The sequence below is a fragment of the Castor canadensis genome, chromosome 1 (genome assembly GCF_047511655.1).
Source record: "Castor canadensis chromosome 1, mCasCan1.hap1v2, whole genome shotgun sequence".
NCBI classification, from domain to species: domain Eukaryota; kingdom Metazoa; phylum Chordata; class Mammalia; order Rodentia; family Castoridae; genus Castor; species Castor canadensis.
Genome location: NC_133386.1, coordinates 34168470 through 34195879, shown reverse-complemented (window position 1 = coordinate 34195879; position 27410 = coordinate 34168470). Strand labels below are relative to the sequence as shown.

The 27410-nt window shown below is 35.3% G+C and overlaps 1 protein-coding gene across 4 annotated transcripts in view; it reads left to right on the top strand.

Moving 5' to 3' along the window:
- Lama2 (laminin subunit alpha 2) overlaps positions 1-27410 on the top strand; it is a 630868-nt gene that overhangs the window by 261956 nt on the left and 341502 nt on the right. For all 4 annotated transcript variants that reach the window (XM_074074982.1, XM_074074980.1, XM_074074975.1 and 1 more), the window contains exons 5-9: positions 5456-5635; positions 8452-8541; positions 10175-10292; positions 16721-16899; positions 23235-23334. In XM_074074982.1, coding sequence (XP_073931083.1) covers positions 5456-5635; positions 8452-8541; positions 10175-10292; positions 16721-16899; positions 23235-23334 — 667 coding nt within the window. The remainder of the gene's footprint in view (positions 1-5455; positions 5636-8451; positions 8542-10174; positions 10293-16720; positions 16900-23234; positions 23335-27410) is intronic.

Below are 27410 nucleotides of genomic sequence, written 5' to 3'. Positions count from 1 at the left end.
TTTTTGCCACATACTATACTATATACTGGGGATTGTATTAGTTAATAAAACAGATAGAAATTCCTATTCTATTGGGATGTATGTTCTAGTGGGTAGAGAGAGAAACTGTCAACAGTAGTGCTTAGTGTCTATGATGATGAAAGTGTGGAACAAGATAGTTTTAGTGTAGGTGGATGCTGGATATAGTTTCAAAGTAGAGCCAATAGATCTGCAAATAAATTTGACACAGGATAAAAGAAAACAAAAGGAGTCATGCATGATCCTAATGTTGGTGGGAAGTAGCTGAAAAGATCAAGTTATTTGTTGAAATTGGAAAGACTAAGAATGAAAAGGAAGAATTCATTTTCAAATGCGTATTAAACAACTATGTATATTAACAAGCAGACAGGTGGTTTCTGCATTCTGGCCTTCAGAGCAGAAATCAAGCCTAGAAACTTGAACGTGGGAGCCATCAGGTCAGATGGTATAGATGGCGAGCTTTAATGGGTGACTAAGTAAGCAGTGTAAGTGGAGCAGAAGAAGAGGTCAAGTATTACAAAGTTAGGGAAGCAGTAAGGAACAAATTGAACATCCCTAATTCAAAAATCCAAAATCTGAAATGTTCCAAAATGTGAGCCAAAATGGTGCCACGTGGTATCACAAGTGGAAAATTCTACATCTGACTTCATGATATGGATCACAGTTAAAACACAGGTATAAGAAAAATATACAGTTATCTTCAAGCTATGTATATAAGATATACATAAAACATAAATAAATTTTGTGTTTAAATTTGGTTCTCATTCTGAAGATATCTCATGTGTATGATAATATTCCAAAATATTTTTTAAAAACTCCAAAATCTGAAACATTTTTGTCTACAGCATTTGAAGTAAGGCATACTCAACCTGTAATAGTGAAGGAGATTGAGAAGGAGAAGCCAGGAAGGTAGGAGCAAAACAAGGAGAGTGTGTGCTGGAGATCACTGAAGTAATCAATTGGTTTCGAATTTAGAGTGGATCAGGTGGTAGAGCGTTTACCTAGCAAGTGTGAGGCACTGAGTTCAGTACCACCCAAATAATAATAATAATAATAATAATAATGATGATGATGATGATGGTGATGACTGAGAACTGGTCATTTTAGCTAGTAATGTGACAGTCATTATTGACTTTCCCAAGAGCAGGTATAGTGAAATGGAAGAAGCTCTAGAACAGTAGGAACATAGTAGAGGAATAGACCAAAAAGGTACCTACTTCCACCCAAAGCCAGACCCAAAGTCTTTACCCTCTGATAGAAATACAATGAAAAATGGTTGTGTCATTCCCTTTTTCTGATCTTCTTACAGCTCACCTCCTTTCTGTAAACAGTGTCTTACACAATCTAAAGTAAAGTGATTTGGGTCATTTTTTCAAAGTTATCTTTACAACCTAACTCTCCCTTACTAAAACAAAACCATGCATCATTGGATTTAAGAGGTTTCCAGGTGTCTCAGCCATTCATTTATGTATAAATTCAGAGGCCACAATATGAATGACTAATCTCACTCTACACATGTAGACTTAGTATTTGAACTCCTGGGGTCAGCTTACTTTCAACTGGTTATGCCTAATTCACTGACACACTCTTAGAGATTGCTAATACAAAAGAATTTTGAAAATGTTCAAAGAAAGCATACCACATTTTAAGTTCATCTACTTCCCCTACTCAACTTCATCCACTTCTGCTACTCATTTCAAAGTTTCTAATGCATATTAATGATCTTTGTCCTGTCTGTCCATTCCCTCAACAAACTTATGTCACTGGGAAGGGTATTGGGACTAGAACATTTCCAGCAATCTGAAGCAGATATAGTCATGTAAAAATGGGACACTTTTCCATAGTACAAATCTCATTGTTTCCTGCATAAAATATTTTAAAAATCATATTCTAAACTAAAAATCCACAGAGGCACAGAGATCTTATTCATCTGCCAAGGAACCATACCATATAATATGAGTGATCTATTAAAAACAGAATTATCTGGGTACACTCTATAATATTGATATACTCATTTGGTAATAAATGAGATATACTGGTTTTTTTTCTTTTCACTTGCCTGTGGAAATTCATTTTAGAAAAAAGTGGTTTTAAAATCTAAAAAGCCACTTGATAATTGTAGTTAGATATTTTCAGTTGGAGCAAATTCCTATGACAGCATGAATGTACACCCACCACCATGTCTGTAATAGGAACCATTTCAGAAGACACTAGACTGCCACAGACTTCCCAGGATCTCACAGCAAAGCAGTGGTGGTCTTGGGGATTGTTCTTTTCATTTTCCTTGAAAATAGACACCTCCAGTTGTCACCCATAGGAAATCAGCACAGCATTGTACCAGAGGAAATGGCCTATCCAATATTACAATTTATTTTGGAGGACGGTGGGAAAAAAAAAGAAAAAAACAGTGTAAAGAAGCTGCACACAGCATGGCCAAGCAGCTGGCTGGTTTTGTATCCCAGAAATGGCTTGGGACTAACTAGCCTCACAAGATCTCTTGGCCGAGTAGCTTGATGAAAATACCAAAGCTGTGAGAAGTGTTCTCTTGCTGCATGTGGCAGAGCAATGATATGGTTTACTAACCTATATATGAGCATGCTATGTGTGCACCTACCTTTGAAGTGCCTGTATATTTAAGTGAGAAATTGAGTAGTTGCTCACATAGCACAAATGTGGTTCACCACATCAAAGAAACCTTACTAATATTCAGGAAATCTAATACTAGAAACGTAGTAACTCAGTCTTTTCTTTAAAATAGTGTTTTTGGAGGATGCCACCAAAAGAGAACTTGAAAGATACTTAAGCATGAATTCAAGGACACTGGTAACCATTTTGGATGCCAAAATTAATATCTAGGAAAAACTAGTTTTCATAGCTCCATGCATCTATTTTTTCATCCTTTGAACATTGAGTTGAGGCTTTAATTGATGCTTCCTTAAGCAGTAGAGACTGGTTAATTTCAAACATATTTTGGCTCACTTGTTAGATGCCAGAATTGTGGCATTCTAAGATCTACTTTGCTCTTAGACCTTCCTGCAGTAGAGGGGATTCAGTATTTTGAAATTCCGTATCTTAGGAAAACTTGTATTCTATCACCATCCAATGTGTTGATTCAGTTAATTTATTCTTTACTCAGTACCCAAGTTAGAGTCAATTAGCTAGAGCATTTCATATTTTTATCATGAGGCATTTTTGGTCTATTCATTATACATCAGAATTAGTTTCTTATTTCAGAGTTTGCTACATTTCTCTAGTGACTCTAGTTCATTTGCAGGCAGTTTGTAACATGCTCTCTGGGATTATCAAAAATGTAGGATGTTAGGATGGAAATACATATCATTGCCTCCCCTGTCAAAAACTGTAATTAACATACATGATCTATTGCCTTCAAAAGTGGATGAAAGTTCAAGAGTGACCTAGGGTCCTATACCTGAACAACTTCCCTCCTGGTTCAGAGGTCCTTCTTTTAGTATTCCTGCCACTTTGGCACTGTGTGCATGTGTGTATGCACGCTTGAGTTTGTGTGCATATTTTTCATTCAAAACCTACCAAGCAAGATCAATGTCTTTAACAAGTTTGATTTGATTAAATTTATTGTATAGGTAACATTCTATTTATATAGTACAAAAATTAAAGCATTTTTACTATAAAGTACAGTAAGATTTCTTCATTCTTATGGTTGTGCATAATTCAATAAGCAGGGATGTAATTTATTTAACCAGTGTCACATTGATGAATATTACATTGTCTCCACTGTTTTGCTATGATCCAAGAGATGCTGAAGGAATAATACTGCCTTTGTCCATTCACGCTGTTATAACAAAGCTCCATAGAGTAGATGGTTTGCAAACAGCACATGTTTAGTTTTCACCGTTCTGGAAGCCATAACTCTGGGATCAGGGTGCCAACAAGGCATGAATGGGTGATGGTGAGGACTGTCCTCCTGGATTTTACAAACTGCAGACTTCTCATAGTGCTCTTATTAGGGCATTAATTTCATTAATAAGGGCCTCACCCACATGACCTAATGAGCTCCCAAAGTCCCCACCTCCAAATGCCATATAAACTTGGGATGGGGGAAGGGAAACATTCGGTTCTTTGGCTATATCATCTGTATGTAATATTTTATTTTTATTTGTAGTTTCCTAACATCATTCTCAAAAGTATAATTGCAAGTCAATCACTCTGTGCATTTCTCTTTTTAGTAGTTATTACTAAATTGTCAAGGTATTTGTCATTTTATGTTCATTCTCATAAGTATGGTAGATAGGCCTGCACACCCCCCACCCAGTCTTGCCATCAGAGTATTGTCAATAATGGAGAGTTTTGACAACCTAAAAAATCAGAATGAGCTTGTCAGTGTGCATTTACCTTATTATAAGTGAAGCTCAGTATCTTATCAATAGTTTAAAAGACATGTATGTTTCTGTTTCAGTAGGATAGTTACTTTTTTTTTTTTGTCTTTTTTTCTCATGTGTGTGCGTTATTTTCTTGATCTTTTTCCTTGTTGATCTACAAAATTTCTTTAGGTACTAAGGATATGCTTCCTTTTTACTTTATTTAACAGTTTATCCTTTGCTGGAATTCTGTGGTCTCCAGATAGTCTTGTGAGAACATGCAGCTTCATGTGCCTTTGGAGGGAAGTTTCTTCATAACGTCTCCATTTTGACATGAGAATTGGTCTGACCAGATCGTATTTCTTCTGGTGTCAATTGTGCCAAATTAGACTCCTAAAAGAGTCTGCTCCGTCTATGTTTCGTGTGTTTTTACACAATGCATTTTTCTTAGAGTGTATTATCTCCCTGATAAATTTTTATCAACTTGGCTTATTATTAAATTATTATTAAAAAATAAATGAGTCACCACAAAGATCAGTCTATTGAAATGTGTAACAGTGAGCAGAGATTTCTCTTACTTTCCTTATCACTTACCAATTTTGCTCCTTCTATTTTCATAGAAATATGTTTCTATGCACAGTGAAATGAGTTCAAGTCTAGAATTATTTTCTGTTCCTATTTTTGTCAAATAATATATAACATTTTTACCAAGTTTTCTTGTTTCTCACTGTATACCAGATTCTTAAATAATTTAGCCCACAGTAATCTGCAGAAAAAGAATAACTGGTTTAAGAACTTAGGAAAAATCTAGGAAAGGGAAGATGACACAGTGCCTTGGAAGAGCAGAGTATAGGTAATTGGAGTCCACCACACAGAGTGCACGTGAGACATAAGCAAATGAACCGCATGCAAACATGCTAACAAGACCACGAAACACCTCAGTGCCTTCACTAGGCTACAGTTGAGTGAACAGGGCCTAAGTGCGTCTGCCCCACCGCAAAAACAGAAACTTACCTTTATTTTTCTAAGGAAAAAGAAACTACCAAACCCAAACACTTAATTTTGTAAACTTAATTGTCCCGTTGTTTTCTGTTGTGTAGATTCACATTTCTTTGATCAACGGGAGGCCAAGCGCTGACGACCCCTCCCAGGAGCTGCTGGAATTCACCTCTGCACGCTACATTCGCCTGAGGTTTCAGCGCATCCGCACCCTGAATGCAGACCTCATGATGTTCGCTCACAAAGACCCCAGAGAAATCGACCCCATTGTCACCAGAAGAGTAAGTGGCGATGAATCGTGTCGGTGCCTGTGGGTGAGATCTCGCCTGTCTTTTTAATTGTCTGTCAAGGAATTTAGAAACTTTTCAGGCATTGGTCAGAGCAGTTATTATCAAAGGCTTTAAAATTCAGCAGACCTTTTGTTCAAATCCAAGCTCGGCCACTTATTAGATATGTAACATTTATCAGCCTTTTAACAGTCTTAAACTTTAATTTCCTCTTTTGTAAAATGAGGATCATATCTAGTTCTTAATCTTTTTTAGGACTACATTAGTTTTCATCACTTTAGTTGAACTGTACAATTACTACACTTGGCTTTGGGCAGATTACTGAAACTTCAGGGACTTTGAAAGATTTTTGGTTACAACTCATATTAAGAAATGTATCTTGTGTCATGACCCAACACATAGACATACAGACACACAGACACACAGACACACACACACACACACACACACACACACACACACACACAGAGCAATATGCCTTAAACTTTAAAACTTTAATATGCCTAGAATCAGCTAGTGTTCCCATGGAAATACAGATTCTAATTCAGTAGGTCTACGGCTGGACTGAGATTGTGCAATTCTAGAAAATTCTCTGGTGATGTCAGTGTTGCTGGTCTGTGGACCATTTTGTCTGATCAAATATTTTTACCCTTCATTAGTGAATCATGAACCATACTTTTAAATAGCACTGTAATAAGTGAAATCTGATTCTACATACTGTTTGATTTTCCTTTGTGCATAAAATAACAGAAGGAAATAACTGGGTTAAAACCTCTTCTCAACAAGATCTTTGGCAACTGGTGTTAGAAGTGCCTCCTTCCAGTATTAAATGGAATTTCTGGGATTATAACACAGATGGTGGTGCAGATTACCATAAATGATGCTTGTACTTCATCTTCTCTTCTCCATTCTGTATTCACTGGTTTATGTCACCACCTCATATACAACTACACAACCAAGACATTGCTATCCCAAGATTCAGTCATAAATCCATGAAGCACATCCATGCTAACAAGTCATCTACTTGTTAGGTATAGTTGAGAAAGAGGGTTCTAGGGAAAACCTGCAATGTGGGGCAAAGTACTTAATTCTAGAAGGATCTTGTTAAAATCAGACCACTGCTATAGTGCTGAACCAATAAGTTGACTACCACAGTTCCTGAACACTCCTGACAGGTCCCCCCTCCCCATTTCACAATTTCCCCACGTTTAACCTCTCCATCACCACAAAATAACTTTTAAGTTTTAATTATTGCCATACAACATATGTCAGGTGTTTTAGTGCCCTGTATTTTCCAAACCTGAAATAATTTCACCTTATACTATATTTCACCATATTGTCAAATTGTCTTGTGAAGAAGTAATCATTAAATCACAGCATTGTTTATATTCTTCACATTTAAAAAATCACTTTTAATTCTAATTTTGGCATGACTTTTAACATATACATAGAGGAAGCTTGAATAATATTGAAGTGAAATTTATTTTTTCTTGACAGTGTATCTATCAGGGAAAAATCAATGAAAATAAATTAGTGTTCATTTTATCATTATTTGCAGGAGGCAGAGCAGAGGTTAGGATACACATCTATTATTTATGACTACAATGTACATGAGCCTTTAAAGCAGTGCAGTCAACAATAAATATGTTTTTTGAAAGTACTCAAGTTCAATAAACACTGCATGCAAATTTAAATAAATCAAAATAGGATATTGAATTTCATGATTCAAAAGCAAAGCATTATATATTTGTATTTAAGATCTATTTCTCAATTTTAAGAGCATCTACAAATAATACTATACCAGCTTTTTGAGCAAGTATCTCCATTTGTATCTATATTACTAAGTAACGGAGTGACATGAAAAGATTTTTACAGTATCCAAATTTCCTAGCAAGTTCTATTAGTTTAAGATCTAGGTATATCAAAGAAGATAATGTAACAAAAATATTTCAAAAGATACTGTATGTAAGTAATAAAACAAAACAAGAAGAGAAAAAGAAGCAAGTGGAAAAAAAGGGGATTTGTGTTCACATACTATTCTTGCTAAAACTGGTATTTTTCAATATGTGTAATTGGAATAATAGAGGGTTATTTGGATTCTATATGGTAATGTAAAGGTCTCTGCAATTAGAAAATGTTATAAACATGTTAATTAAAATTTTAATATTAGTACCGTTCTGTAATTATGAATAGCTTTTTAAAAAAGAGCTGGCAGATTAAAATAATTAATGCCATAGCCCTGTATTAACTTCAGATAGGAAGGTAATTGTATGCACATTTTACCATAATAATAAAAAAAATTCTTCAAATTAAACTTATGGTTAGCTATTTTTTTCCTTCTAAATTTGGGTAAAAATATATTGTGATCACCACAATCTACCCTAAATTTATTGTTTCTTTTCAAATCTATCAAGTAAAATAGGAAATCTTGATTTGTGAATACTGTGTTTCCTATGATCACAAAAAAGTGTTTTTTTTTAAAGAAACTGCATCAAATATCTTAATGAAGAAATATTGTCCTTAGCCCATAATAAAAACTACTGTTCAGCAGTAGGTCCATCCTGGACTGTGACGTTCCTGTGGGAAAGACATTTCTAAAGTGCCCACCTAATATCAATTAGAGGCATTGTAGGGGGGGTATGATTACAAAGTTAGAAGTTAGTTTACCTGTTTTGAGATCTGTCACTTGTCCACAAGAAAGATGAAAGCAAAAAATAAAGTTTTGAACTGAATAGTCCCTTTTGTTCCTTTCACCTTACATCCCCTCACCGTCATTCTAACAGGATTTCTCTCTGGGTTGATTTTTGCAGTATTATTACTCTGTCAAGGATATTTCAGTTGGAGGCATGTGCATCTGCTATGGTCATGCCAGGGCTTGTCCACTTGATCCAGCGACAAATGTATGTATATTTATAGGATGCTTAGGCAAAATGAAACCCTGAACTGTAAAATGCTGCATGAGAGGCTTTGCTGACAGGAAACAGTGTGAATGGGTGTCAGGTCCCCACTTAGACAGTGTAACAGAAAGCCATGCCAGGGTGAAACAGAACCAGCATTTAAGATGATAGACTTTGAAGTCAGCCATCGCAGTATCAGAAAACAGATTAGTTTTTTTTTCCCCAAAAGGTTCCAAACTGGTACCTATTTTGAAGTCTTTCTAGGTATGACAGCCTGCTGCATGATTTAGTTTCGGACATTGCCTGCCATCAATCACCCTGCTCATTTAAAAAAATGTTTTTAGTAATAAGAAAATGCAGCATGAATATTTTGCATGGAGGTAGGTATATAAATAGCCATGGAACCTGAGGCTGAGGTAGGGCAGGGCAATAAGGAGTCCAATGGAAGAGAGAATTCAAGAAAGGCTTGAAAGGAAAGGGTAGTGAGGGGTGAAGAGGATGGAAGTACACTGCATATATACATATGACAGCAGCATAATGAAGCCCACCAAACTCTGAAAGAGGGGGACAGAGGGAGAAGGGGAATGAGAGTATAATGGAGGTAGTGGGTGAAGACGTTCAAGGTACACTCTATGCACGTATGGAGTTACAACAGTGAAATCCCCTCACACTGTTAATGTATGATCAATCAAAAAATCAAAAAAAAATTAAAAAGAAAGTGTTGAAACTACCAGTCTAGGAAATGCTGCAAAACTTTTGTGTAGAATTTTCTGTTAATGACAATACTTGTATTAGGTAAACATAACCTAAAGAAGAAGATGAATGAGCACCTGTTTTTCCTGTCATAAACAAGCCAGTGAAATTAACAATCATGTACTCTGCAGAAATATATTGACTAGTAAAATCAGTGAATGTCAGAAGGGCCATGGATTTTTTCCTTTTGCCTCTATAAAACTGTACTACAAATGACATTAAACTCAAAACTACTTTTCTAATTAATGGAGTATCTAATGTTATCCTCTAGAATGACTGAAAAAAACTGGCTGTTTTTCTGGACAAGGCTGTACTGCTGTGTGCTGCATGGTCTGGGTGTTCTCTATTAGGGTCAATGATGGCGAATGTTTCCCAAGCTTTGAAAGTTGACAAGGCAGCCATGGCAAGGCAGTTACGTGGGTCAGTTGAGACTGTACTTTGAGCTCACAGACAGGAGATTTAGGGCTAAGACCATGAGATCCCTGTTTTTCCCATGTCCCTTCCTGCATGTTTAAGGGAATCAACTCTCTCCTCTTTTGACACATCCAAAAATGTTAACAGCACTTTGCAGGAGGCCTTGAAATTAAACATCTGACCCAAAAAACCCACAGATTCAGGCATCAGAGAATTCAGGCATCAGTTAGACCTCCCAACTCTCTTCCAAACCTAAACCCAGTGATTCCAGAACCAGCCTGGACCACCCTAAGCTGATGTGGGTCATCTGTGCCAACTCCCAGGCTGGCACTGCTTCCTGCGGGGCTGGCAGGAGTTTTACCTTTTACTTCAGAGACTAGAAGTTTTCTATTTGCTTCATACTAGAGAGAGACCCTCCTTGGTGGCTCTAAATAATGCTTCAAGTGTGCTTCCCTGTCTTTGTGGCCAGAAATCTCGCTGTGAGTGTGAGCACAACACTTGTGGTGAGAGCTGTGACCAGTGCTGTCCCGGATTCCACCAGAAACCCTGGAGAGCTGGGACTTTCCTGACCAAGACTGAGTGTGAAGGTATGTACTTGAGAGGTCAACTGGGTGTCATTCTTCCTTTCCTGGAACACAGGGGACATAAACAGGTGGCTCTTTTGCCCAATTTGCTTGCTAGGTAAGGTAAGTGGACTATTACTTGAGCCACGCTCCCTGTCCTTTTTTGCTTTTACAGATTTTTAGATAGGGTCTTGTGCTTTTGCCCAGGCTGGCCTCTGGCTGTGATCCTCCTACTTTGCCTCCTGATCACAGGCATGTACCACTATGCCTGGATTATTTTTGAGACAGGGTCTTGTAGCCTCCCCCCCAACCTAAGGCTAACCTTGAACTGCAATCCTCCTGACTCTGCCTCCCCAGTAGCTCAGATTCCAGGCATGTGCCACCATGCTCAGCTCTATTTATACATTTTACCCAAGGCAAAAGCTGGTAAATCTTTCCCATACTATGCTAGTCCCTCAGTTTTCCAGGTTTCTTAAAATTTTTTAAAAAAATTTTCCAGTTCTCCTCTTACACTGTTGGTGGGAATGTAGACTAGTACAACCACTCTGGAAAAAAATTTGGAGGCTACTTAAAAAGCTGGACATCGATCTACCATTTGATCCAGCAATACCACTCTTGGGGATATACCCAAAAGACTGTTACTCCAGAGGCACCTGCACATCCATGTTTATTGCGGCACTATTCACAATAGCCAAGTTATGGAAACAGCCAAGATGCCCCAGCACTGACGAATGGATTAAGAAAATGTGGTATCTATACACAATGGAATTTTATGCAGCCATGAAGAAGAACGAAATGTTATCATTCGCTGGTAAATGGATGGAATTGGAGAACATCATTCTGAGTGAGGTTAGCCTGGCTCAAAAGACCAAAAATCGTATGTTCTCCCTCATATGTGGACATTAGATCAAGGGCAAACACAACAAGGGGATTGGACTATGAGCACATGATAAAAGCGAGAGCACACAAGGGAGGGGTGAGGATAGGTAAGACACCTAAAAAACTAGCTAGCATTTGTTGCCCTTAATGCAGAGAAACTAAAGCAGATACCTTAAAGCAACTGAGGCCAATAGGAAAAGGAGACCAGGAACTAGAGAAAAGGTTAGATTAAAAAGAATTAACCTAGAAGGTAACACCCACGCACAGGAAATCAATGTGAGTCAATGCCCTGTATAGCTATCCTTATCTCAACCAGCAAAACCCCTTGTTCCTTCCTATTATTGCTTATACTCTCTCTACAACAAAATTAGAGATAAGGGCAAAATAGTTTCTGCTGGGTATTGAGGGGGGGAGCGGGAGGGGGTGGAGTGGGTGGTAAGGGAGGGGGTGGGGGCAGGGGGGAGAAATAAACCAAGCCTTGTATGCACATATGAATAATAAAAGAAAAATGAAAAAAAAAAAATTTTCCAGTTCTGAGAATAGAACCTAGGGCTGTGTGCAGGTGAGGCAAGTGCTCTACCACTGAGCTACCTCTTTGGCCCCTATATTTTTAAATTTGGCAAGTATTTGCCAAATGCCTGTGGATTTACCATTATGTGAGGATTATGAGGAATATGCAAAAGCATTCTTATGGTCATCAGGGTGAACCCAATGCTTATAGCACAGTTCATATATAGACTAATAGAAATGTAAATAACCATTAAGCAAAACCTACACTGTGTGGAGACTAGCCTAAATGCACGTACCTGTGAAATGCTTCCAAAATGTACATTAGCTCTAGCTCTTTCTAGCTGCTTCCTTTGCAGCACCATGCTCTAACCCCCCTTTCCTAGTAAATAACCTTTGAATGCTTACTATCTAATAAAAGAGGAAAATCAGAGATTATACCCTATGTGTTAGAGCCAGACTATTACCAGGAAAAAAGCCATTCATATATTAGGATTCACTAGTGATAGTTATTATGGGTGATATTCAGGGGCAGTAGCTATGAAGGCTACAAGAATAAAAGATGACAAAGACAAGAGATGTTCAGATGTTCAAATCAGGATAAGAATATGTACTATGTGTTATTACTTTGAGATGAAAATATTAAAAATCCTTTCTCTAGCTTCTTTAAAATATACAGTACATTTTCATTTTATATAGTCATCCTACTTGGCAATAGAAAACCAGAACTTATTTCTTATAGCTAACTATAGCTTAAAACTCACTGGTCAAACTTTCCCCATCTCTCTTCCCTCCTCTCACTCTTCTCAACCTCTGATAACCACTATCATTCTACTTTCAGCATCTATGAAACCTATGTTCTTTTAGATTCCACATATAGGTGAGACCTTGTAGTATTTGTCTTTCTCTGCCTGGCTTATTTCACTTAACATAATCTCCACTTCTACCCATGTTATCACAAATGGAAGAGTTCATTCTTTTTATGGCTTAATAGTATTCCAGTATTATGTATATTCCACATTTTCTTTGTCTATTATTCTTCAGTTGATGGACATTAGATTGATTCATAGTATTAACTATTATGATTAGTGTTATAGCAAACATGAGGGAAGTATAGATGTGTCTTTTACATACTGATTAAACATAGGTGAAATTTTTTTTAAATATAGATTTCTGAATAAAAATAGTATAGGGCTCCTCATATTAAAAGTGGTATTAGCAATAATCATTGCATAAACTATGCGATAGCAGTTATTGGACAGTAATCACCAAGAAAATGAAAGTGATGAAAACTAATAAAATAATTGACTATGCAAATTGTCAACAAATACTCTTGCATGATCTCTTTGAAGATACCCTATACATCTAGTTTTTCCTGCGGAAAATCCTAACAAGTGTCATGGTGACTTTATAGCTTAGTATTGCCAACTGGTGACAGGGAATCTGGGTAAACCTGTGCTTCAGGAGATTTTCTCCTGACCTCTGCTGAACTGTACACACCGACTGGCATGAAGCCCACTGAGCTGAATGCAAATATTAATATGTTAGTGAATTGGCCTTAACCATACATTTATGTTCCCTAATATATAAGGCCTCAAAAACCAGATTTGCTAGATGCTTTTGACCAATACCAACCCTATATTTTTATTGAATATAAAGTAGTTCATATTTATTATGTATCATATGTCAGATGTTCTAAGTCTTGAAGACTACTAAATACACTTCAACCATAAAAGTATTCTCCAACCATAAAATATATTTCTTCTTTTGTTTAAGATGCTGCACCTGTTGTCATGTTTTGAGTCCCCTTATTTTCTGCACTTAGGTCTTTGTTATTTAACTTGTGTCTGCCTGCTTGTAAAGATATTTTGAATTAGAAATCTCCCATCATTACCAGGATGTAGCTAGAGATCTGGGCTACCACTAGATGGTCACTCTTCACTGTAGGGGACCCCCATAGGCCCAGCCTTAGTTTTTATCAACTACTCCTAGTCTCATTCCAGGTAATCCCTCAGGAATTCATTCCACAGGGAGCTGACATTCATTCATTTAGGGTAACTCTAAAGTTGTTTTTTTTTCTTTTTTAGTAGCACTGTGGTTTGAACTCAGGGCCTCATGCTTGCTACGTAGGCACTCTACCACTTAGGCCACTCCACCAGCCCCCAAGGGTCACTTTAAATGAAATTCCACTCACGGATATTTGCTCTCAAATTTAATTTGAATTAAATTTCTAGTTGTGAAATAATAACAGTCATAGTGGGAGAAGCTTTTGAGGGTCAGTAGTCTTCTTGTCTCTGACATCCTATCACACAGTTATGATTATGTAATGTTAAGTGTATCTGTAAAACTCTACCCCTCTTCACTTGTATATCTACATTTAATTAAAAACCAGAAAGAATAGATCAACTTTTAAGCAGCAGAGGCAGACTAAAGGTGAAGCAAAAGATTTCCACTTTTTCACCTTTTTTGCTTCTCCCTTTTTCCCCATTTCTCCCAACTTTCATCCTCTTATACTAAATTTGTTCCTAACAAGCTTTGCTATAATTTTCACCACTTGCTATTATATACATTTTTAAAATACTAGCCTTATGGAAAATTTTCTATTTTTCTATAGAGCAGAGGAGATATTTATATTTCCAAACTGAAGAATAAGCATTCTGAAAACCTCGAGGTTTAAGGTGTGCATCTTAACTATAAAATATTAGATAAACATCATGCCTTTCATGACACATGCATTCCTAAAAGTTTATACAATATTTTTCTTTTCCAAGTTGAATTGCACTCTAATAACCTTCATATTCAGGAAAATTCTTCTGTGATATGATAAATCCCTCTCTAAAATGGATAATTGCCTTCTAATTCACTTGAGTTTAATTTGGATTTTCATTTATCTGGCTTATTTAAGGCAAGATATATCTCTAAAGAACATTGAAAATTCATTCTTCTCCTGAGCCTGTACTTAAAGAAGAGTTCGATGGCACATATTGTGGACATCCTGCAAAATTGCAAGTTTCTGATGACAGCGCAGAAATGGCTCTTTGATAGCAAGTGCCAGTGCTATCTCCTAAGGCTATCCACATAGAGCCGGCAGGGTGCAGTTGTTAAATAGGTGGCAGGTCCTGGCTGCAGGGACCATGAGGAGGACTGATGCTTGTGCATCAGTGTTTTGCCTGTGTTAGCTCATAGTTACAAATACTTTCAGTGACACTAATTCCAAATAGTGTGAGAATAAGTTTGTATCACACTGTATTTCCTTCTGCACCAGCAGAAGAAATCTTCACCATTTTTTAAGAGGTTGTTTAAATGTTCTTGTTTATTGTCCTGAAGTTATAAAGTTGTTTGTAATATCTAGATATTCATAATTATTGCTATGTGTTTATTAAAATAAAGTTTGAAATTGTACTAATATACCAAAATGACTAAATTCTAAATCAAAATACAGTGAATTGGGGAAGGTTTTTGTAAAAATCATGACAATGACACAATATCTTTACCATATTAAAAGATCTTACATATCAATAGGAAAAAAATTCAATAGACCTGATATGAGCAAAGATAAAAACAGGTACTTCTCAGAAAAAAATGATGTTTACAGCCCAAACTAAAGAGGATCACACTCACACATGGCACTCACAAGTGCCAATTAAAACATTGAGAATGTTTTGTCTTATTAAAGTCCACTTGCTGTGCCCCTTTGACTACAAATTATACTTCCAAGAATTTAGCACAGAGGTACTCATATTAGTCTATAGGCCATATTATCACAGTCTTTATCATTATTATTCAATTGCTGCTATCAGTGCTACTAACATTTATTGGAGTATGTTTCTGACATCCTTTTAAATATTCACATTTTCAAAATGGCTATAAGAGATAGAATGACGCTAAGACGTGAATTTTCTCCTCAGTCACTCACTTGGCAAACAGGAAGCAGTTTAACGTTATGTTAGTGCTTCTGTCCTTCAACCCCTACCCTATTCACATGTGTAATGTTATTTGTTAGGAGAAATCTGGAAACAACCTGTAACTGTCCGTTAATGGGGTGCTGACTCATGCCCCATTCAAGTAGTACCCTGAATAGCCTGAAGGGACACCTCTGCTAATGTGAAAAGAACAACACAATTTAGTGTTCAGAAAATCAAGCAGTTCAGAGCAGTATATAAATGACTCTTCTTATGAAGCTAAAGCAGATTGAGCTGTATGCATACATACACACCTTTGTGCATGTGTACAGGTGCACACCCACAAATCAATGTAAAGACAGGTAAGAAACTCAATACCGGCCAGCCTCTGGTGGCTCACATCTGCAATCCTAGGTGCTCAGGAGACTGAGATCAGGAGGATTGAGGTAACTGAAGCAGAAAGTTACAAGACCCCATCTCAACCAAAATTGAACTCATTCTAAGATACAAGGATGCTGAAATCCAGAGGATTGTGGTTCCAGGGCTGCTAGGGCAAAAAGTTCATGAAACCCCATCATAACAACAAAAACCTTGGCATGGTAGCATGTGCCAGTCATCCCAATGACAGTGGAAAGCCTAAAATAGAAGAGTTGCAGTCTAGGCTGCTCTGGGAAAAAAAGGAGATCTTATCTCCAAAATAAACAAAGAGGAAAAGGACTGGAGGTATAGGTCAAGCATTAGAGTGCCAGTAAGCAAGCACGAGGCCCTGAGGTCAAATCTCAGTACCACCAAATAAAGGGGTGGGTGGGGGAGAGAGAGAGAGAGAGAGAGAGAGAAAGAGAAAGAGAGAAAGAAAGAGAAACAACATCTGTGATAGGAAGGAGACTACACTACAGATTACCAGGTGGTTAACCATTCAGTGCTGTTGTTCAGTAATTTGTTTGTCATAAGAGGAAACTGTAGAGTGAACTATGTGAATCTGTACTTCTGTTAAGAATCAGTAAGATTGTTTAATTTATGTATTTTAAGTATTTCAAATTTCATTAGAAATATGAACTTATTAATACATCTGATAAATCCAAACTTTCTAAATACATTTGTGCACATGCTGAATATGTTTGAAGCATGAAATTAATGTTTACGGATTTCTTTTTCTTAATGTAGCATGCAATTGTCATGGAAAAGCTGGAGAATGCTATTATGATGAAAATGTTGCCAGAAGAAATCTGAGTCTAAATATACATGGGAAGTACATCGGAGGTGGTGTGTGTATCAATTGCACACAGAACACTGCTGGCATAAATTGTGAGACGTGTATTGATGGCTTCTTCAGACCCAAAGGGGTAAAGTGTGTTTTTCTGTCATAAAGTATTATTTTTGCTTTCTCATACAAAGATACACTAAACAGAAAAATCATTCTGATAGCTTCTGTAAATAGTTGAACATCAAATTATGAAAGGTGACTAGGAACTTTTAATAATCAAAACTGACAAAAATCTTTAAGGATGTGATATACAACATTTAAGTAAATCCAGAAAATTCTATTGTGCCTCATTTCAATCAATCCCTCCAGAAAACTATTGTGATTTTTAAAATATACATTAGTTTGACCTTTCAGTGAACTTCAAAAAGTAAAATGGATCATCTGATACATACTAAAATTAGGGTGTACTTTACTTATTTCATCATAAAGTTTTAAGATTTATCCATGCAGTGTGTTAATACTTAGAACTTTTTTTAAAAAATAACTCAGTGAGTAATATTCCTCTACTTGAACATAATCCAAATTTTTAATCTATTCTCTTATGATGATATTTAGGTTATTTCTAGCTTTTGGTTAGTTTCTATACATAATCTTATACATTTTACACATGTCTTTTTGTGGTCATATTTTGATTTACTTTGTGCAAATACCTAGAAACAAAATAATTATTTCACAGGTAAGCATATGTTTAATTTCTAAGTGAGTTTTAGTTGTCCCATATTATCAGTAATATTTAACATTGACACTTTTTTGAGTTTTAATCATTCTAATGGGTGTGAAATGTGTCTCATTATGGATTATATTTACATTTCAAGTGCTATCTCTGTATCTTCTTTCATGAAGTTTCTGTTCAACTCAAGATACCATTCATGTTTATTTTAGAAAGCTTCTAATTTTAACTTTTAGAGCACACCCCAGGCAGATCTTTATGTGTGATGTGAAGTAATAATTCATACTTACACAGCCAATCAATCATTCCAAAATCATATGATGGGATCAGTTTCTGGAGCCTTGGTGTGTTCCATGGGTCTGTTTGTCCATCACGTGCCATCATAGTGATTAGCTTTAATAAACAGAGTTCAGGTGATAAAGTGCCCCAACATTATCTTCATTTTGAATAAGTTTGTCTATGTTAGTTCTTTTGCTTTTAAAAATCATTTTACAGTTGACTTGTCAATTACAGAAAATATTACTTGAGAGTATTGTTTGGAACCTATAGACAAAGACACAGAGAACTAACATCATAATAATGTTGAATCCTTTATCAAGAAACATAGTATGCCTATGTTTCAGTATCTTTTAAAATTATTTATAACAGTAATTATGGTGTAGAGATTTTATATATTGTTAGGTAAGCTTAATCTTCATTATTTTGCCTCAGATTATTGTAAAAATTATTTTTAAAAATAATTTTTCAATTTTCAGGGCATTATTAGAAAGATTTTTGAATACTGACTTTATGTTCTGAATCCATCCCAAATTCATTTGTTGGTTCTAGTAGTTTTAACTATATTCTTTAGAAGTATACACATAAACTGTTGCCTACAGATATTCAGCCTTACTCTTTGCCTTGCAAAATTTATGCCAACGTTTAAGTATAAATGGTGGGAAATGACATTTTTATTTTGCTCTAAATCTTAAAGGAACACATAATAATTCACTACTGAGTATGATACGAGTTGTAGATTTTTATAGAAGTATTTTATCGGATTCGGTAACTTTTCTACTATTCCTAAGAAGTTGTGAATTTTAATAATGAAAAGCTATTGAATTTTGACAAGTGCTGTTCTGCATCTACTGAAATAAATATAAGTATTTTATCTTTATCTGTTAATTTGTATTGCTTTATAAAATATTAAACCAATTTTGCATTTGTGGATTCAATCTGAATTTGTTATGAAATATAGTTTTCATATATTGGATGATTTTATTTAGTTAAGGATTTTTGCTTTTTTGCATAAGGGATATTGGCCCGTAATTTTATTTTCTTGTGATATCTTTGCCAAGTGTATATTGGGGTACACTGGCCTCAGAAAAAGAGTTGGGAAATGCTTCCTCTTCCTGAGCTTTCTACAATAATTTGTGGAAGATTTAATTAACTTTTTAAATAATGGTTGGTACATTTTTGGAATAGAATTCCTCAATGAAACTTACCTGATCCTCTCATTTTCTTTGTGGAAGTGAATTTTTTAAGGAATTTAATTTTTCAATTAGATATAGGGCTAACTAGGTTTAATGTTTTGCATGTTTTTTGTTTGTTCCTTTTGTTTTTGTTGCTTTTTTGTTTTGTGACAGGGTTGTTCTATGTAGGCCGGGTTCGCCTGGAACTCACTATCCTCCTGCCTCAGTCACTCTAGTTCTGGGTCCTTAATTCATAACTTTTTTTGTTTTTCTTCTTTTTAGTGATCTCTTATGCTAGGAACTTATCAAAACCTTTAATCATTTCAAATATCCTTTTTATCTTTTTCTGGGTTTATTGAGTTTTTCTCCTTACTTTCAGTGTATTATTTCTCTGATCTGTTTTAGAGGATAATATAAATTTGTCAGTTGTTTCTGATGAATTTAGAAATGCTTTATGTTTACTAGCATTTATTTAAAATAGTTTCTAATTCTTGAATTTCTTCTCATTTAATTTCTAATATTTTGTTGTTTATTTTCCAAATATTCAGTTTTTCTTAAGTATTATGTTTTGGGAGGGTATTTTTTTTTTATTTTGGTGTTGCTGGAATTTGAACTCAAACAAGATTGGTTAAATATTTGGGAACGTTGATATTCCTCTATAATTATGGATCTTTTTCATATATATTTTTCTTTTCAAGTATCAAGTTCTTCCATTTTCTGCATGTGTTTGTTTCTGCTGCTTGAGCCACACCACCAGTCCATTTTTCTCTGTTTATTTTGGAGATAGGGTCTCATGAACTATTTACCTGGGCAGATCTCAACCTCAGAATTAGCTAGGATTACAGGCATGAGCCATCTGTGCCCAGCTAAGTATTATATTTTTATTGCTTCTGGACTGAATGTTTAATCATTTGAATGCATACTCTCCAAGAGGTCTGACTTTAGGAGTTTATTTAAACTTATTTTATGAGATAATTACTCTTCAGGTATCTGGAGTTCTTATGTCTTTTATGCTTTCCATTTCTCTGCTGAAATAATCCATGCATAGCCTTGTTATAAACGCCATACCCTTTGTGTTCTTAGACATAGTTGCATATCTGCATTGGACTTCCTTCTATGTTAATTTCAATGCTAGGGGATCTCAGGGTCTACTTTTATTTTCTTTTATGTAAATAATGACATTTTTCTGTTTTTTTTTCATATCTACTAATTCATGATTTTCACAATACATTTTGGATAATACAATGTAAAGACCTAGATTCTGTTAATCTTCCTCTGAAGATTTTGAATGGTGTTTTATTTAGTAATAAATTCACAGAGTGAAAACTACAAGTTATCTTTGTCAAGTCAGATTAATGAAAAGTGCACAGTGGTTTATCTAACATTTCTACCTTGGTTAAATTAAACTCTAGTTTCTGTTTATGAAACTCTGCTCAGTTATTCAGTTTTCCAGTTATTGCTTTCCATAGGATTCCTTGGAATCTCTTGAATAAATATCTATGCAAACTAGATTGGTTAAATATTTCTCAGTGTTGATATTCCTCTGTAATCATGGATCTCCTTCAGTATATGTTTCTCTTTTCAAGCATCAAATTCTTCCAGTTTCTGTATGCTTTTGATTATTCTCATAAGTACTCAAATTATTTGTTTTATATTTTGTGCACCATTGCCCCTTGAGGTCGGGTTATCCCATAGGAGTCATTCTGCCATAATAAGAACCAGAGCTGGGTCAAGTTTTATTATACATTAAGTAATTAAGTGAATCTGCACCCAGATACTGATGTTTTGATACTATAAAAATAGTTAGGCTTAACTGAATTTTTAAATGCAAATTTTATAAGTACTTAATATTTTTATAAGAGTCCATGAAGTTATAGAAAGAAAAGTTTTGTACATTGCAACTTAACAAAAATTTATCTCTGTGATATTCATAAAATTGTTGTCTTAAAGTGTGGGGACTTAGCATATACATTAGGCCCTTGGTTTTACCCCCCAGAATCCTAATAATAATAATAATAACAATTACAACAAAAATAATGATTTGATTTTTAGATTTATCTGCTGTATACACATATTTGATTTATACATGTATATATTTTAAATAGGAAATATGTATAATGCAACATTTACTTAAAGGACTAATTAGTAACATGAATTATTACTTTAATAAAACCAGTGTAAAGCAGATCTGTTTATAGAATCTCATAGATTAGAAAATGTCTTCATAAGCTATCTGATTCAGACAATTTTTTCCAATTAGCATAAGGCATGATAATGAATTCAAAAGTATTGGTTTACTAAAAAAATCATAATTTTTTAGTGTCTTTTTTTTCTTTTATTCATATGTGCATACAATGTTTGAGTCATTTCTCCCCCCTTCTCCCACCCTTCCCTTACCCCACCCCGCCCCCTCCCTCTCCTCCCCACCCCTTTGCTACCAGGCAGAAACTATTTTGCCCTTATCTCTAATTTTGTTGAAGAGAGAGTATAAGCATTAATAGGAAGGACCAAGGGTTTTTGCTAGTTGAGATAAGGATAGCTATACAGGGAGTTGACTTGCATTGCTTTCCTGTACATGTGTGTTACCTTCTAAATTAATTCTTCTCGAACTAACCTTTTCTCTAGTTCCCTTCTCCTATTGGCCTCTGTCCCTTTAAAGTATCTGCTTTAGTTTCTCTGCATTGAGGGCAACAAATGCTATCTAGTCTTTTGGGTGTCTTACCTATCCTCATATCTCCCTTGTGTGCTCTCGCTTTATCATGTGATCAAAGTCCAATCTCCTTGTTGTGTTTCCCCTTGATCTAATGTCCGCATATGAGGGAGATCATATGAAAAAAATCACAATTTTAAGAACCAGAATTTTACTCAAGAGAATTTTTTTGGTAATATGACAGAAAAAGATTTTTTTAATGTCCTGGTAGGTTCCTCTGGGTAAAAAAATCCTTCTCCCAATTCCACTGTCAAATTACTAATTATTTTAAACTTCAATTTAAAACACTTTTTCTACAAGATATGGGTGATTTCATCCTGTTGTGATATTAACCTCTTCTTTTCCCCATAAGGTTTTGCTAATGTGTCTGTTTGATCATTTAGCATATCTCTTTAATCAGTATCTCTCAAATCTGTTATTTCTGTAAGTTTTTTAAGGCAGAGACCATGCCTCCTATCTGTGCTGTGCACACTTCCTACACATAAAGGCAGAGTAATGAATGGGCCTTGAACAAATGATTTTGAAAGTTCTCTGTGAACTGAGTTTTTCATATTCCATCAGACATGTAAATAACTCTAGTTTTAACATTCTGATTTATATTGACAAATTAATTGCTGCTTACAAATCAATCTTAGATGTATACATATATGCAAGATGCATTTTACTGGAGGGAAATGTATGCATACAAATGAATTCATAGTCAGTAGCATTTCATTATTTCCTGAGCAACTAATTCAGATTTTTGCTCTTTTCCTATTACATGATTGCATGTGTAAAACAAATGTCTATACAGTATATGAGCATAGCCTAGGCTTGTCTAATTAAAATTTTCAACAGTAAAAGCTACTAGTTATGTTAAGCACTTATTACATGCAGAGAATCTAGTGAGATGGTTTGCATGTCATCCCTTTGCATTTTAATTTGTATATGATCTCAAATTTTTCTAATTATAGAGTTGACCTTGTGTCCTCCCAGGTTATACAGCCTCCTAGAAAACCAACTTTCTAATTTAAAGGCTTAGTAGTATTTTTTGAGTCCCTAATAAAAATTTCTATTTAATTAATCATGTCATGACCAATGTGAGTAAAGTTCTTGAAATATAAATGGGCAGAAAACCTAATTTTGCTAATTTTGGACTATGTTGTAATAAAAAACAAAACAATCAGGAAGGCTTTACTATGAGATGTATTAGGCTTATCAAGAAGATATTATTATAGTTCTTTGTTATGATAATGATAAGTGGTTGTAAAACACATGCATTGGGATTCAAAACTCTTTATCTGCTATTTCCTTTAAAAATTTTAGTAAAGGATGCAAAGATGAAAGCTATGTGGCAAAATTTTGATAATTGCTGAATCTAAGCAACAGAAACATGAGAATTTGTTATCCTTCCTCTTTAATTTTGACTCTATTCAGAAAAATTGGAATTTAGAATTCCCAAATATGTATTAAAGGTAATTTCTTATAACTATCAAAATAATTTATGTATTTTAAAAACTTATTTGACCTTAAATGTTAGCTGAATTGAAAAACATTGGTGTTTTTTTACCACGCTTGATTAAAAGCATTTTAATATTCTTTAGGTGCCACCAAGTTATCCAAGGCCATGCCAGCCATGTCATTGTGATCCTGTGGGTTCCTTGAGTGATGTCTGTGTCAAGGATGAGAAATATGCCCGCCGAGGTGAGAGTTGAAGCAGACTTCATGCTCTGATAAAAAGAAAACTAAAAGCCAGATATGGCTGTTTTCAGATCATTCTGCAGTAAATTCATTCACGTAATAAAACATTCTTGTATCTATCAGTATATCAGTTCCCCCAGAAGCCAGCCTTTTTATTCATCACAATAATTTTTTGTTTAGCTTAATGTTTTAAAAGCAAGACTTTAACAGTTTACTTTGACATGTGTCACTTAACAATGGGGATAAGTTCTAAGAAACCATTGGGCTATTTAGTTATGCAAATGTCATAGAGTGTACTTATACAAATTAAGATGTTACTAGACAATGTAATCTTATGAGATCACTGTTATATATGTGGTCCATTACTGACAAAAATAACTTTATTAGGTGCTTGATTCTCTCTCTCTCTTTCTCTGTCTTTGTGTGAAGAGAGAGAAAGGAGAGGGTATGTATGTGCATAAATCACAAATGTGTGATGTATATAGTTTTTATGTCCTGTTATTTATTAGATTGTTTTGTAGCATCTATGGATTCTAGTGCAAAATGTCAGCATTCCTTGAGGGATGTGTGTGCTGCAATGGGAAACAAGTCAAAGAGATCACCTAGTGAGAACGTAGGCAGTAATATGCAAAGCTCACAATGTGCATAAAGGACTAAAGAAGGTGGTCATCATGAGTTAAAGAAGGGAGAGACATTGATGCTGCTATAAGCCAAATACTTTGAGCAATGAAATCCATGATGTCTTCCAAACATTAAGGAATCAAATGCCAATGTAACTTCTTGGTATAAAATGTTGGAGAGCAGCTTCCAGTTAGGCGCTTGCCAAGCTAGAAATTTATGAAATGTATCTGGAACAGATTCTTTAGGTCTTAAAGAGTGGATTTTTATTTGTATTAGAAAGAAAAGTAAATCATGGCAACAATGTAGGGATTTTTGGGGGGGGGGTGGTCTGGTAGTGACTATAGAGTTAAGAGGCACAGTTTAGCTTACCTGATTTCTTTTTTTTGGTTAATTTATTCATTTATTCATATGTGTATATGTTGTTTGGGCCATTTCTCCCCATGTCCCCTGCCCCCTCCCTTTCCCCTTCACCCCCCTCACTCCCAGGAAGAACCTGTTCTGCCCTCTTCTCCAATTTTGTTGAAGAGAAGACATAAGCAATAATAAGAAAGACATAGCATTTTTGCTAGTTTGAGATAAGGACAGCTATACAGAGAGATTCCTAGCATTGCTTTCATGCACATGTGCATTACAACCTGAATTAGTTCATCTCTACCAGACCTCTTCACTACTTCTCAGTCCCCTTCCCATATTGACCTCTGTTAGTTTAAGGTTACTATATTAACTCCTTTACAGTGGGCACATCAAATACTTTCAGGTTTTGGGTTTCCTACCTTTCCCTATTCCTCCTGTATGTATTCTCCCCTCAGTGTGTGACCCATGTCTGATAATACTACTGCATTTGTTTTAGGTCTATAAGCCACATATGAGGAAGAACATACAATTATTGGCCTCTGAGCCTGGCTAACTTCACTTAAGATGATGTTCTTCAGTTACATCTATTTACTTGTGAATGACAAGATTTAATTCTTCATGGTTGAGTAAAATTCCATTGTATATAAATACCACATTTTCTTAATCCATTTGTCAGTAGTGGGGCATCTTGGCTGTTTCCATAGCTTGACTATTTTGAATAGTGCTGCAATAATCATGGGTGTGCAGATGCCTATGGAGTACCCTGAGTCACATTCCTTTGGGCATATCCCCAGGAGTTGGATTGCTGGATCATATGGCAGATCTATGTTTAGATTTTTAAGAAGCCTCCATATTATTTTCCAGAGTGGTTGCACTAGTTTGTATTACCACCAACAGTGTACAAGGGTTCCTTTCTCCCCACATCCTTACCAATACATGTTGTTGGTAGTGTTTTTGATGATAGCTATTCTAACAGGAGTGAGGTGGAATCTTAGTGTGGTTTTAATTTGCATTTCCTTTATGGCCAGAGATGGTGAGCATTTTTTCATGTGTTTTTGGCTATTTGAATTTCTTCCTTTGAAAAAGTTCTGTTTAGTTCAGTTGCCCATGTCTTTATTCATTTGTTGGTTTTGGGTGAGCTTAGTTTTCTGAGCTCCCTGAATATTCTGGTTATCAGTCCTTTGTCTGATGTATAGCTGGCAAATATTTTCTTCTACTCTGTGGTGGTCTCTTCAGTTTAGAGACCATTTCTTTTGTTGTGCAGAAGCTTTTTAATTTCTTGTAGTCCCATTTGTCCATCCTTTCTCTTAGTTGCTGAGCTGTTGGGATTCTATTGAGGAAGTCCTTGCCTATCTATACCTATTGCTTCCAGAGTATTCCCTGCTCTTTCTTGTACTAGCTTCAAAGTTTCAGGTCTTATATTAAGGTCCTTGATCCATTTTGAGTTGATACTAGTACAGAATGATAGACATGGATCTAGTTTCAGTTTTCTATAAGCAGATAACCAGTTTTCCCAGCAACATTTGTTGAAGAAGCTGTCTATTTTTCATCATATGTTTTTGGTGCTTTTATCAAAAGTAAGGTGGGCATAGCTGTATGGATTCATATCTGGGTCCTTTATTCTGGTCCACTAGTCTTCATATTTGTTTTTGTGCCAGTACCATGCTGTTTTTACTGCTATGGTTCTGTAATATAGTTTGAAGTCAGGTATTGTGATACCTTTAGCATTACTCTTTTTGGTGAGTTTTGCCTTGGCTATTTGCGGTCTCTTGTGATTCCAAATAAACTTTAGGGTAGATTTTTCAATTTCTGTGATGAATGTCATTGGGATTTTGATGGGAATTGCATTAAATGTGTAGATTGCCTTTGGTAGTGTAGCCATTTTTAGTATGTTGATTCTACTCATCCATGAGCACAGGAGATCTTTCCACCTTCTGTAGTCTTCTTCAGTCTCTTTCTTCAGAGGTTTGTAGTTCTCCTTGTAGAGGTCATTCACATCCTTTGTTAAGTTTACTCCTAGGTATTTGATCTTTTTGAGGCTATAGTAAATGGAATTGTTTTCCTATAGTCTTTCTCAAACTTACCTAATCTCTTTATAAAACATTGGATTACCAATTTGGTCATTACATGCAGCCTTAAATCTTGAAAGATTAAAAAATTGACATGTTTTAATATTCTGATGATGAATTACTGAGATCATTTTTCATTTTAAATTCCCCTTTTGGAGTAACAATTAAATCATGATGCTATTTTCCCTAATATCACTCAATTCCCCCACTTTTTAAATAAATATAAGATTGGGCTGGTGGAGTGGTTCAAGTGTTAGAGTGCCTGTCTAGCAAGCATTAAGCCCTGAGTTCAAACATTAGTACTGCAAAAATAAACAAATAAATAAGTATAAGATCATTGAAAATGTTATAAAGTAGTCAAATAGGAAAACACATACATTAGGCAGTAGTAATTCAGAAGAGATACTCATATTAACATTTTTGTATATTTTTATCAGAATGCTGAGAATTTTTTATCTTGATATTTTTATTTTCCATGGTGAGTTTTCTCAGTCTCTAAAATCTGACTTAGCATTTAAATATCACATCAGAATATGACTGTATCATAACTATTCACTCATTCAAGTTTATATATAAACATTAAGTTTTTGCAAATTTTTATGTATTGCAATCAGTGTTTTGGGTGGTTTTTTTTGCTGTACTGCGGTTTGATCTCAGGGCCTCATACTTGCTAGGCAGATGCTCTACCACTTGAGTCACTCCACCAGCCTTGTAACCAATGCTTTGATGAAGATTTTTGTATGTAAATATTTTTGTTATAGACAATAGATATAAATTTTTAACATAAGGAAGAGAAAAATTAGCTAGCAACCTGTTTGCCTTCAATCTCCTGTCAAATTTAACTGTATTGGGTCTTTTCTTCTATTCATTTCCATAAATTACCTCCAATATCTAAATGATATTCACATCAGTGTTTTTGTTACCATAAAATATTGCTTACTGACTCCATCTTGAAAAACAAAGATCTGGTTCATTCCTACTACTTCCTAACTTCTCTATACTATGTGCTTTTATTTTCCTTCTATTGTATTTACT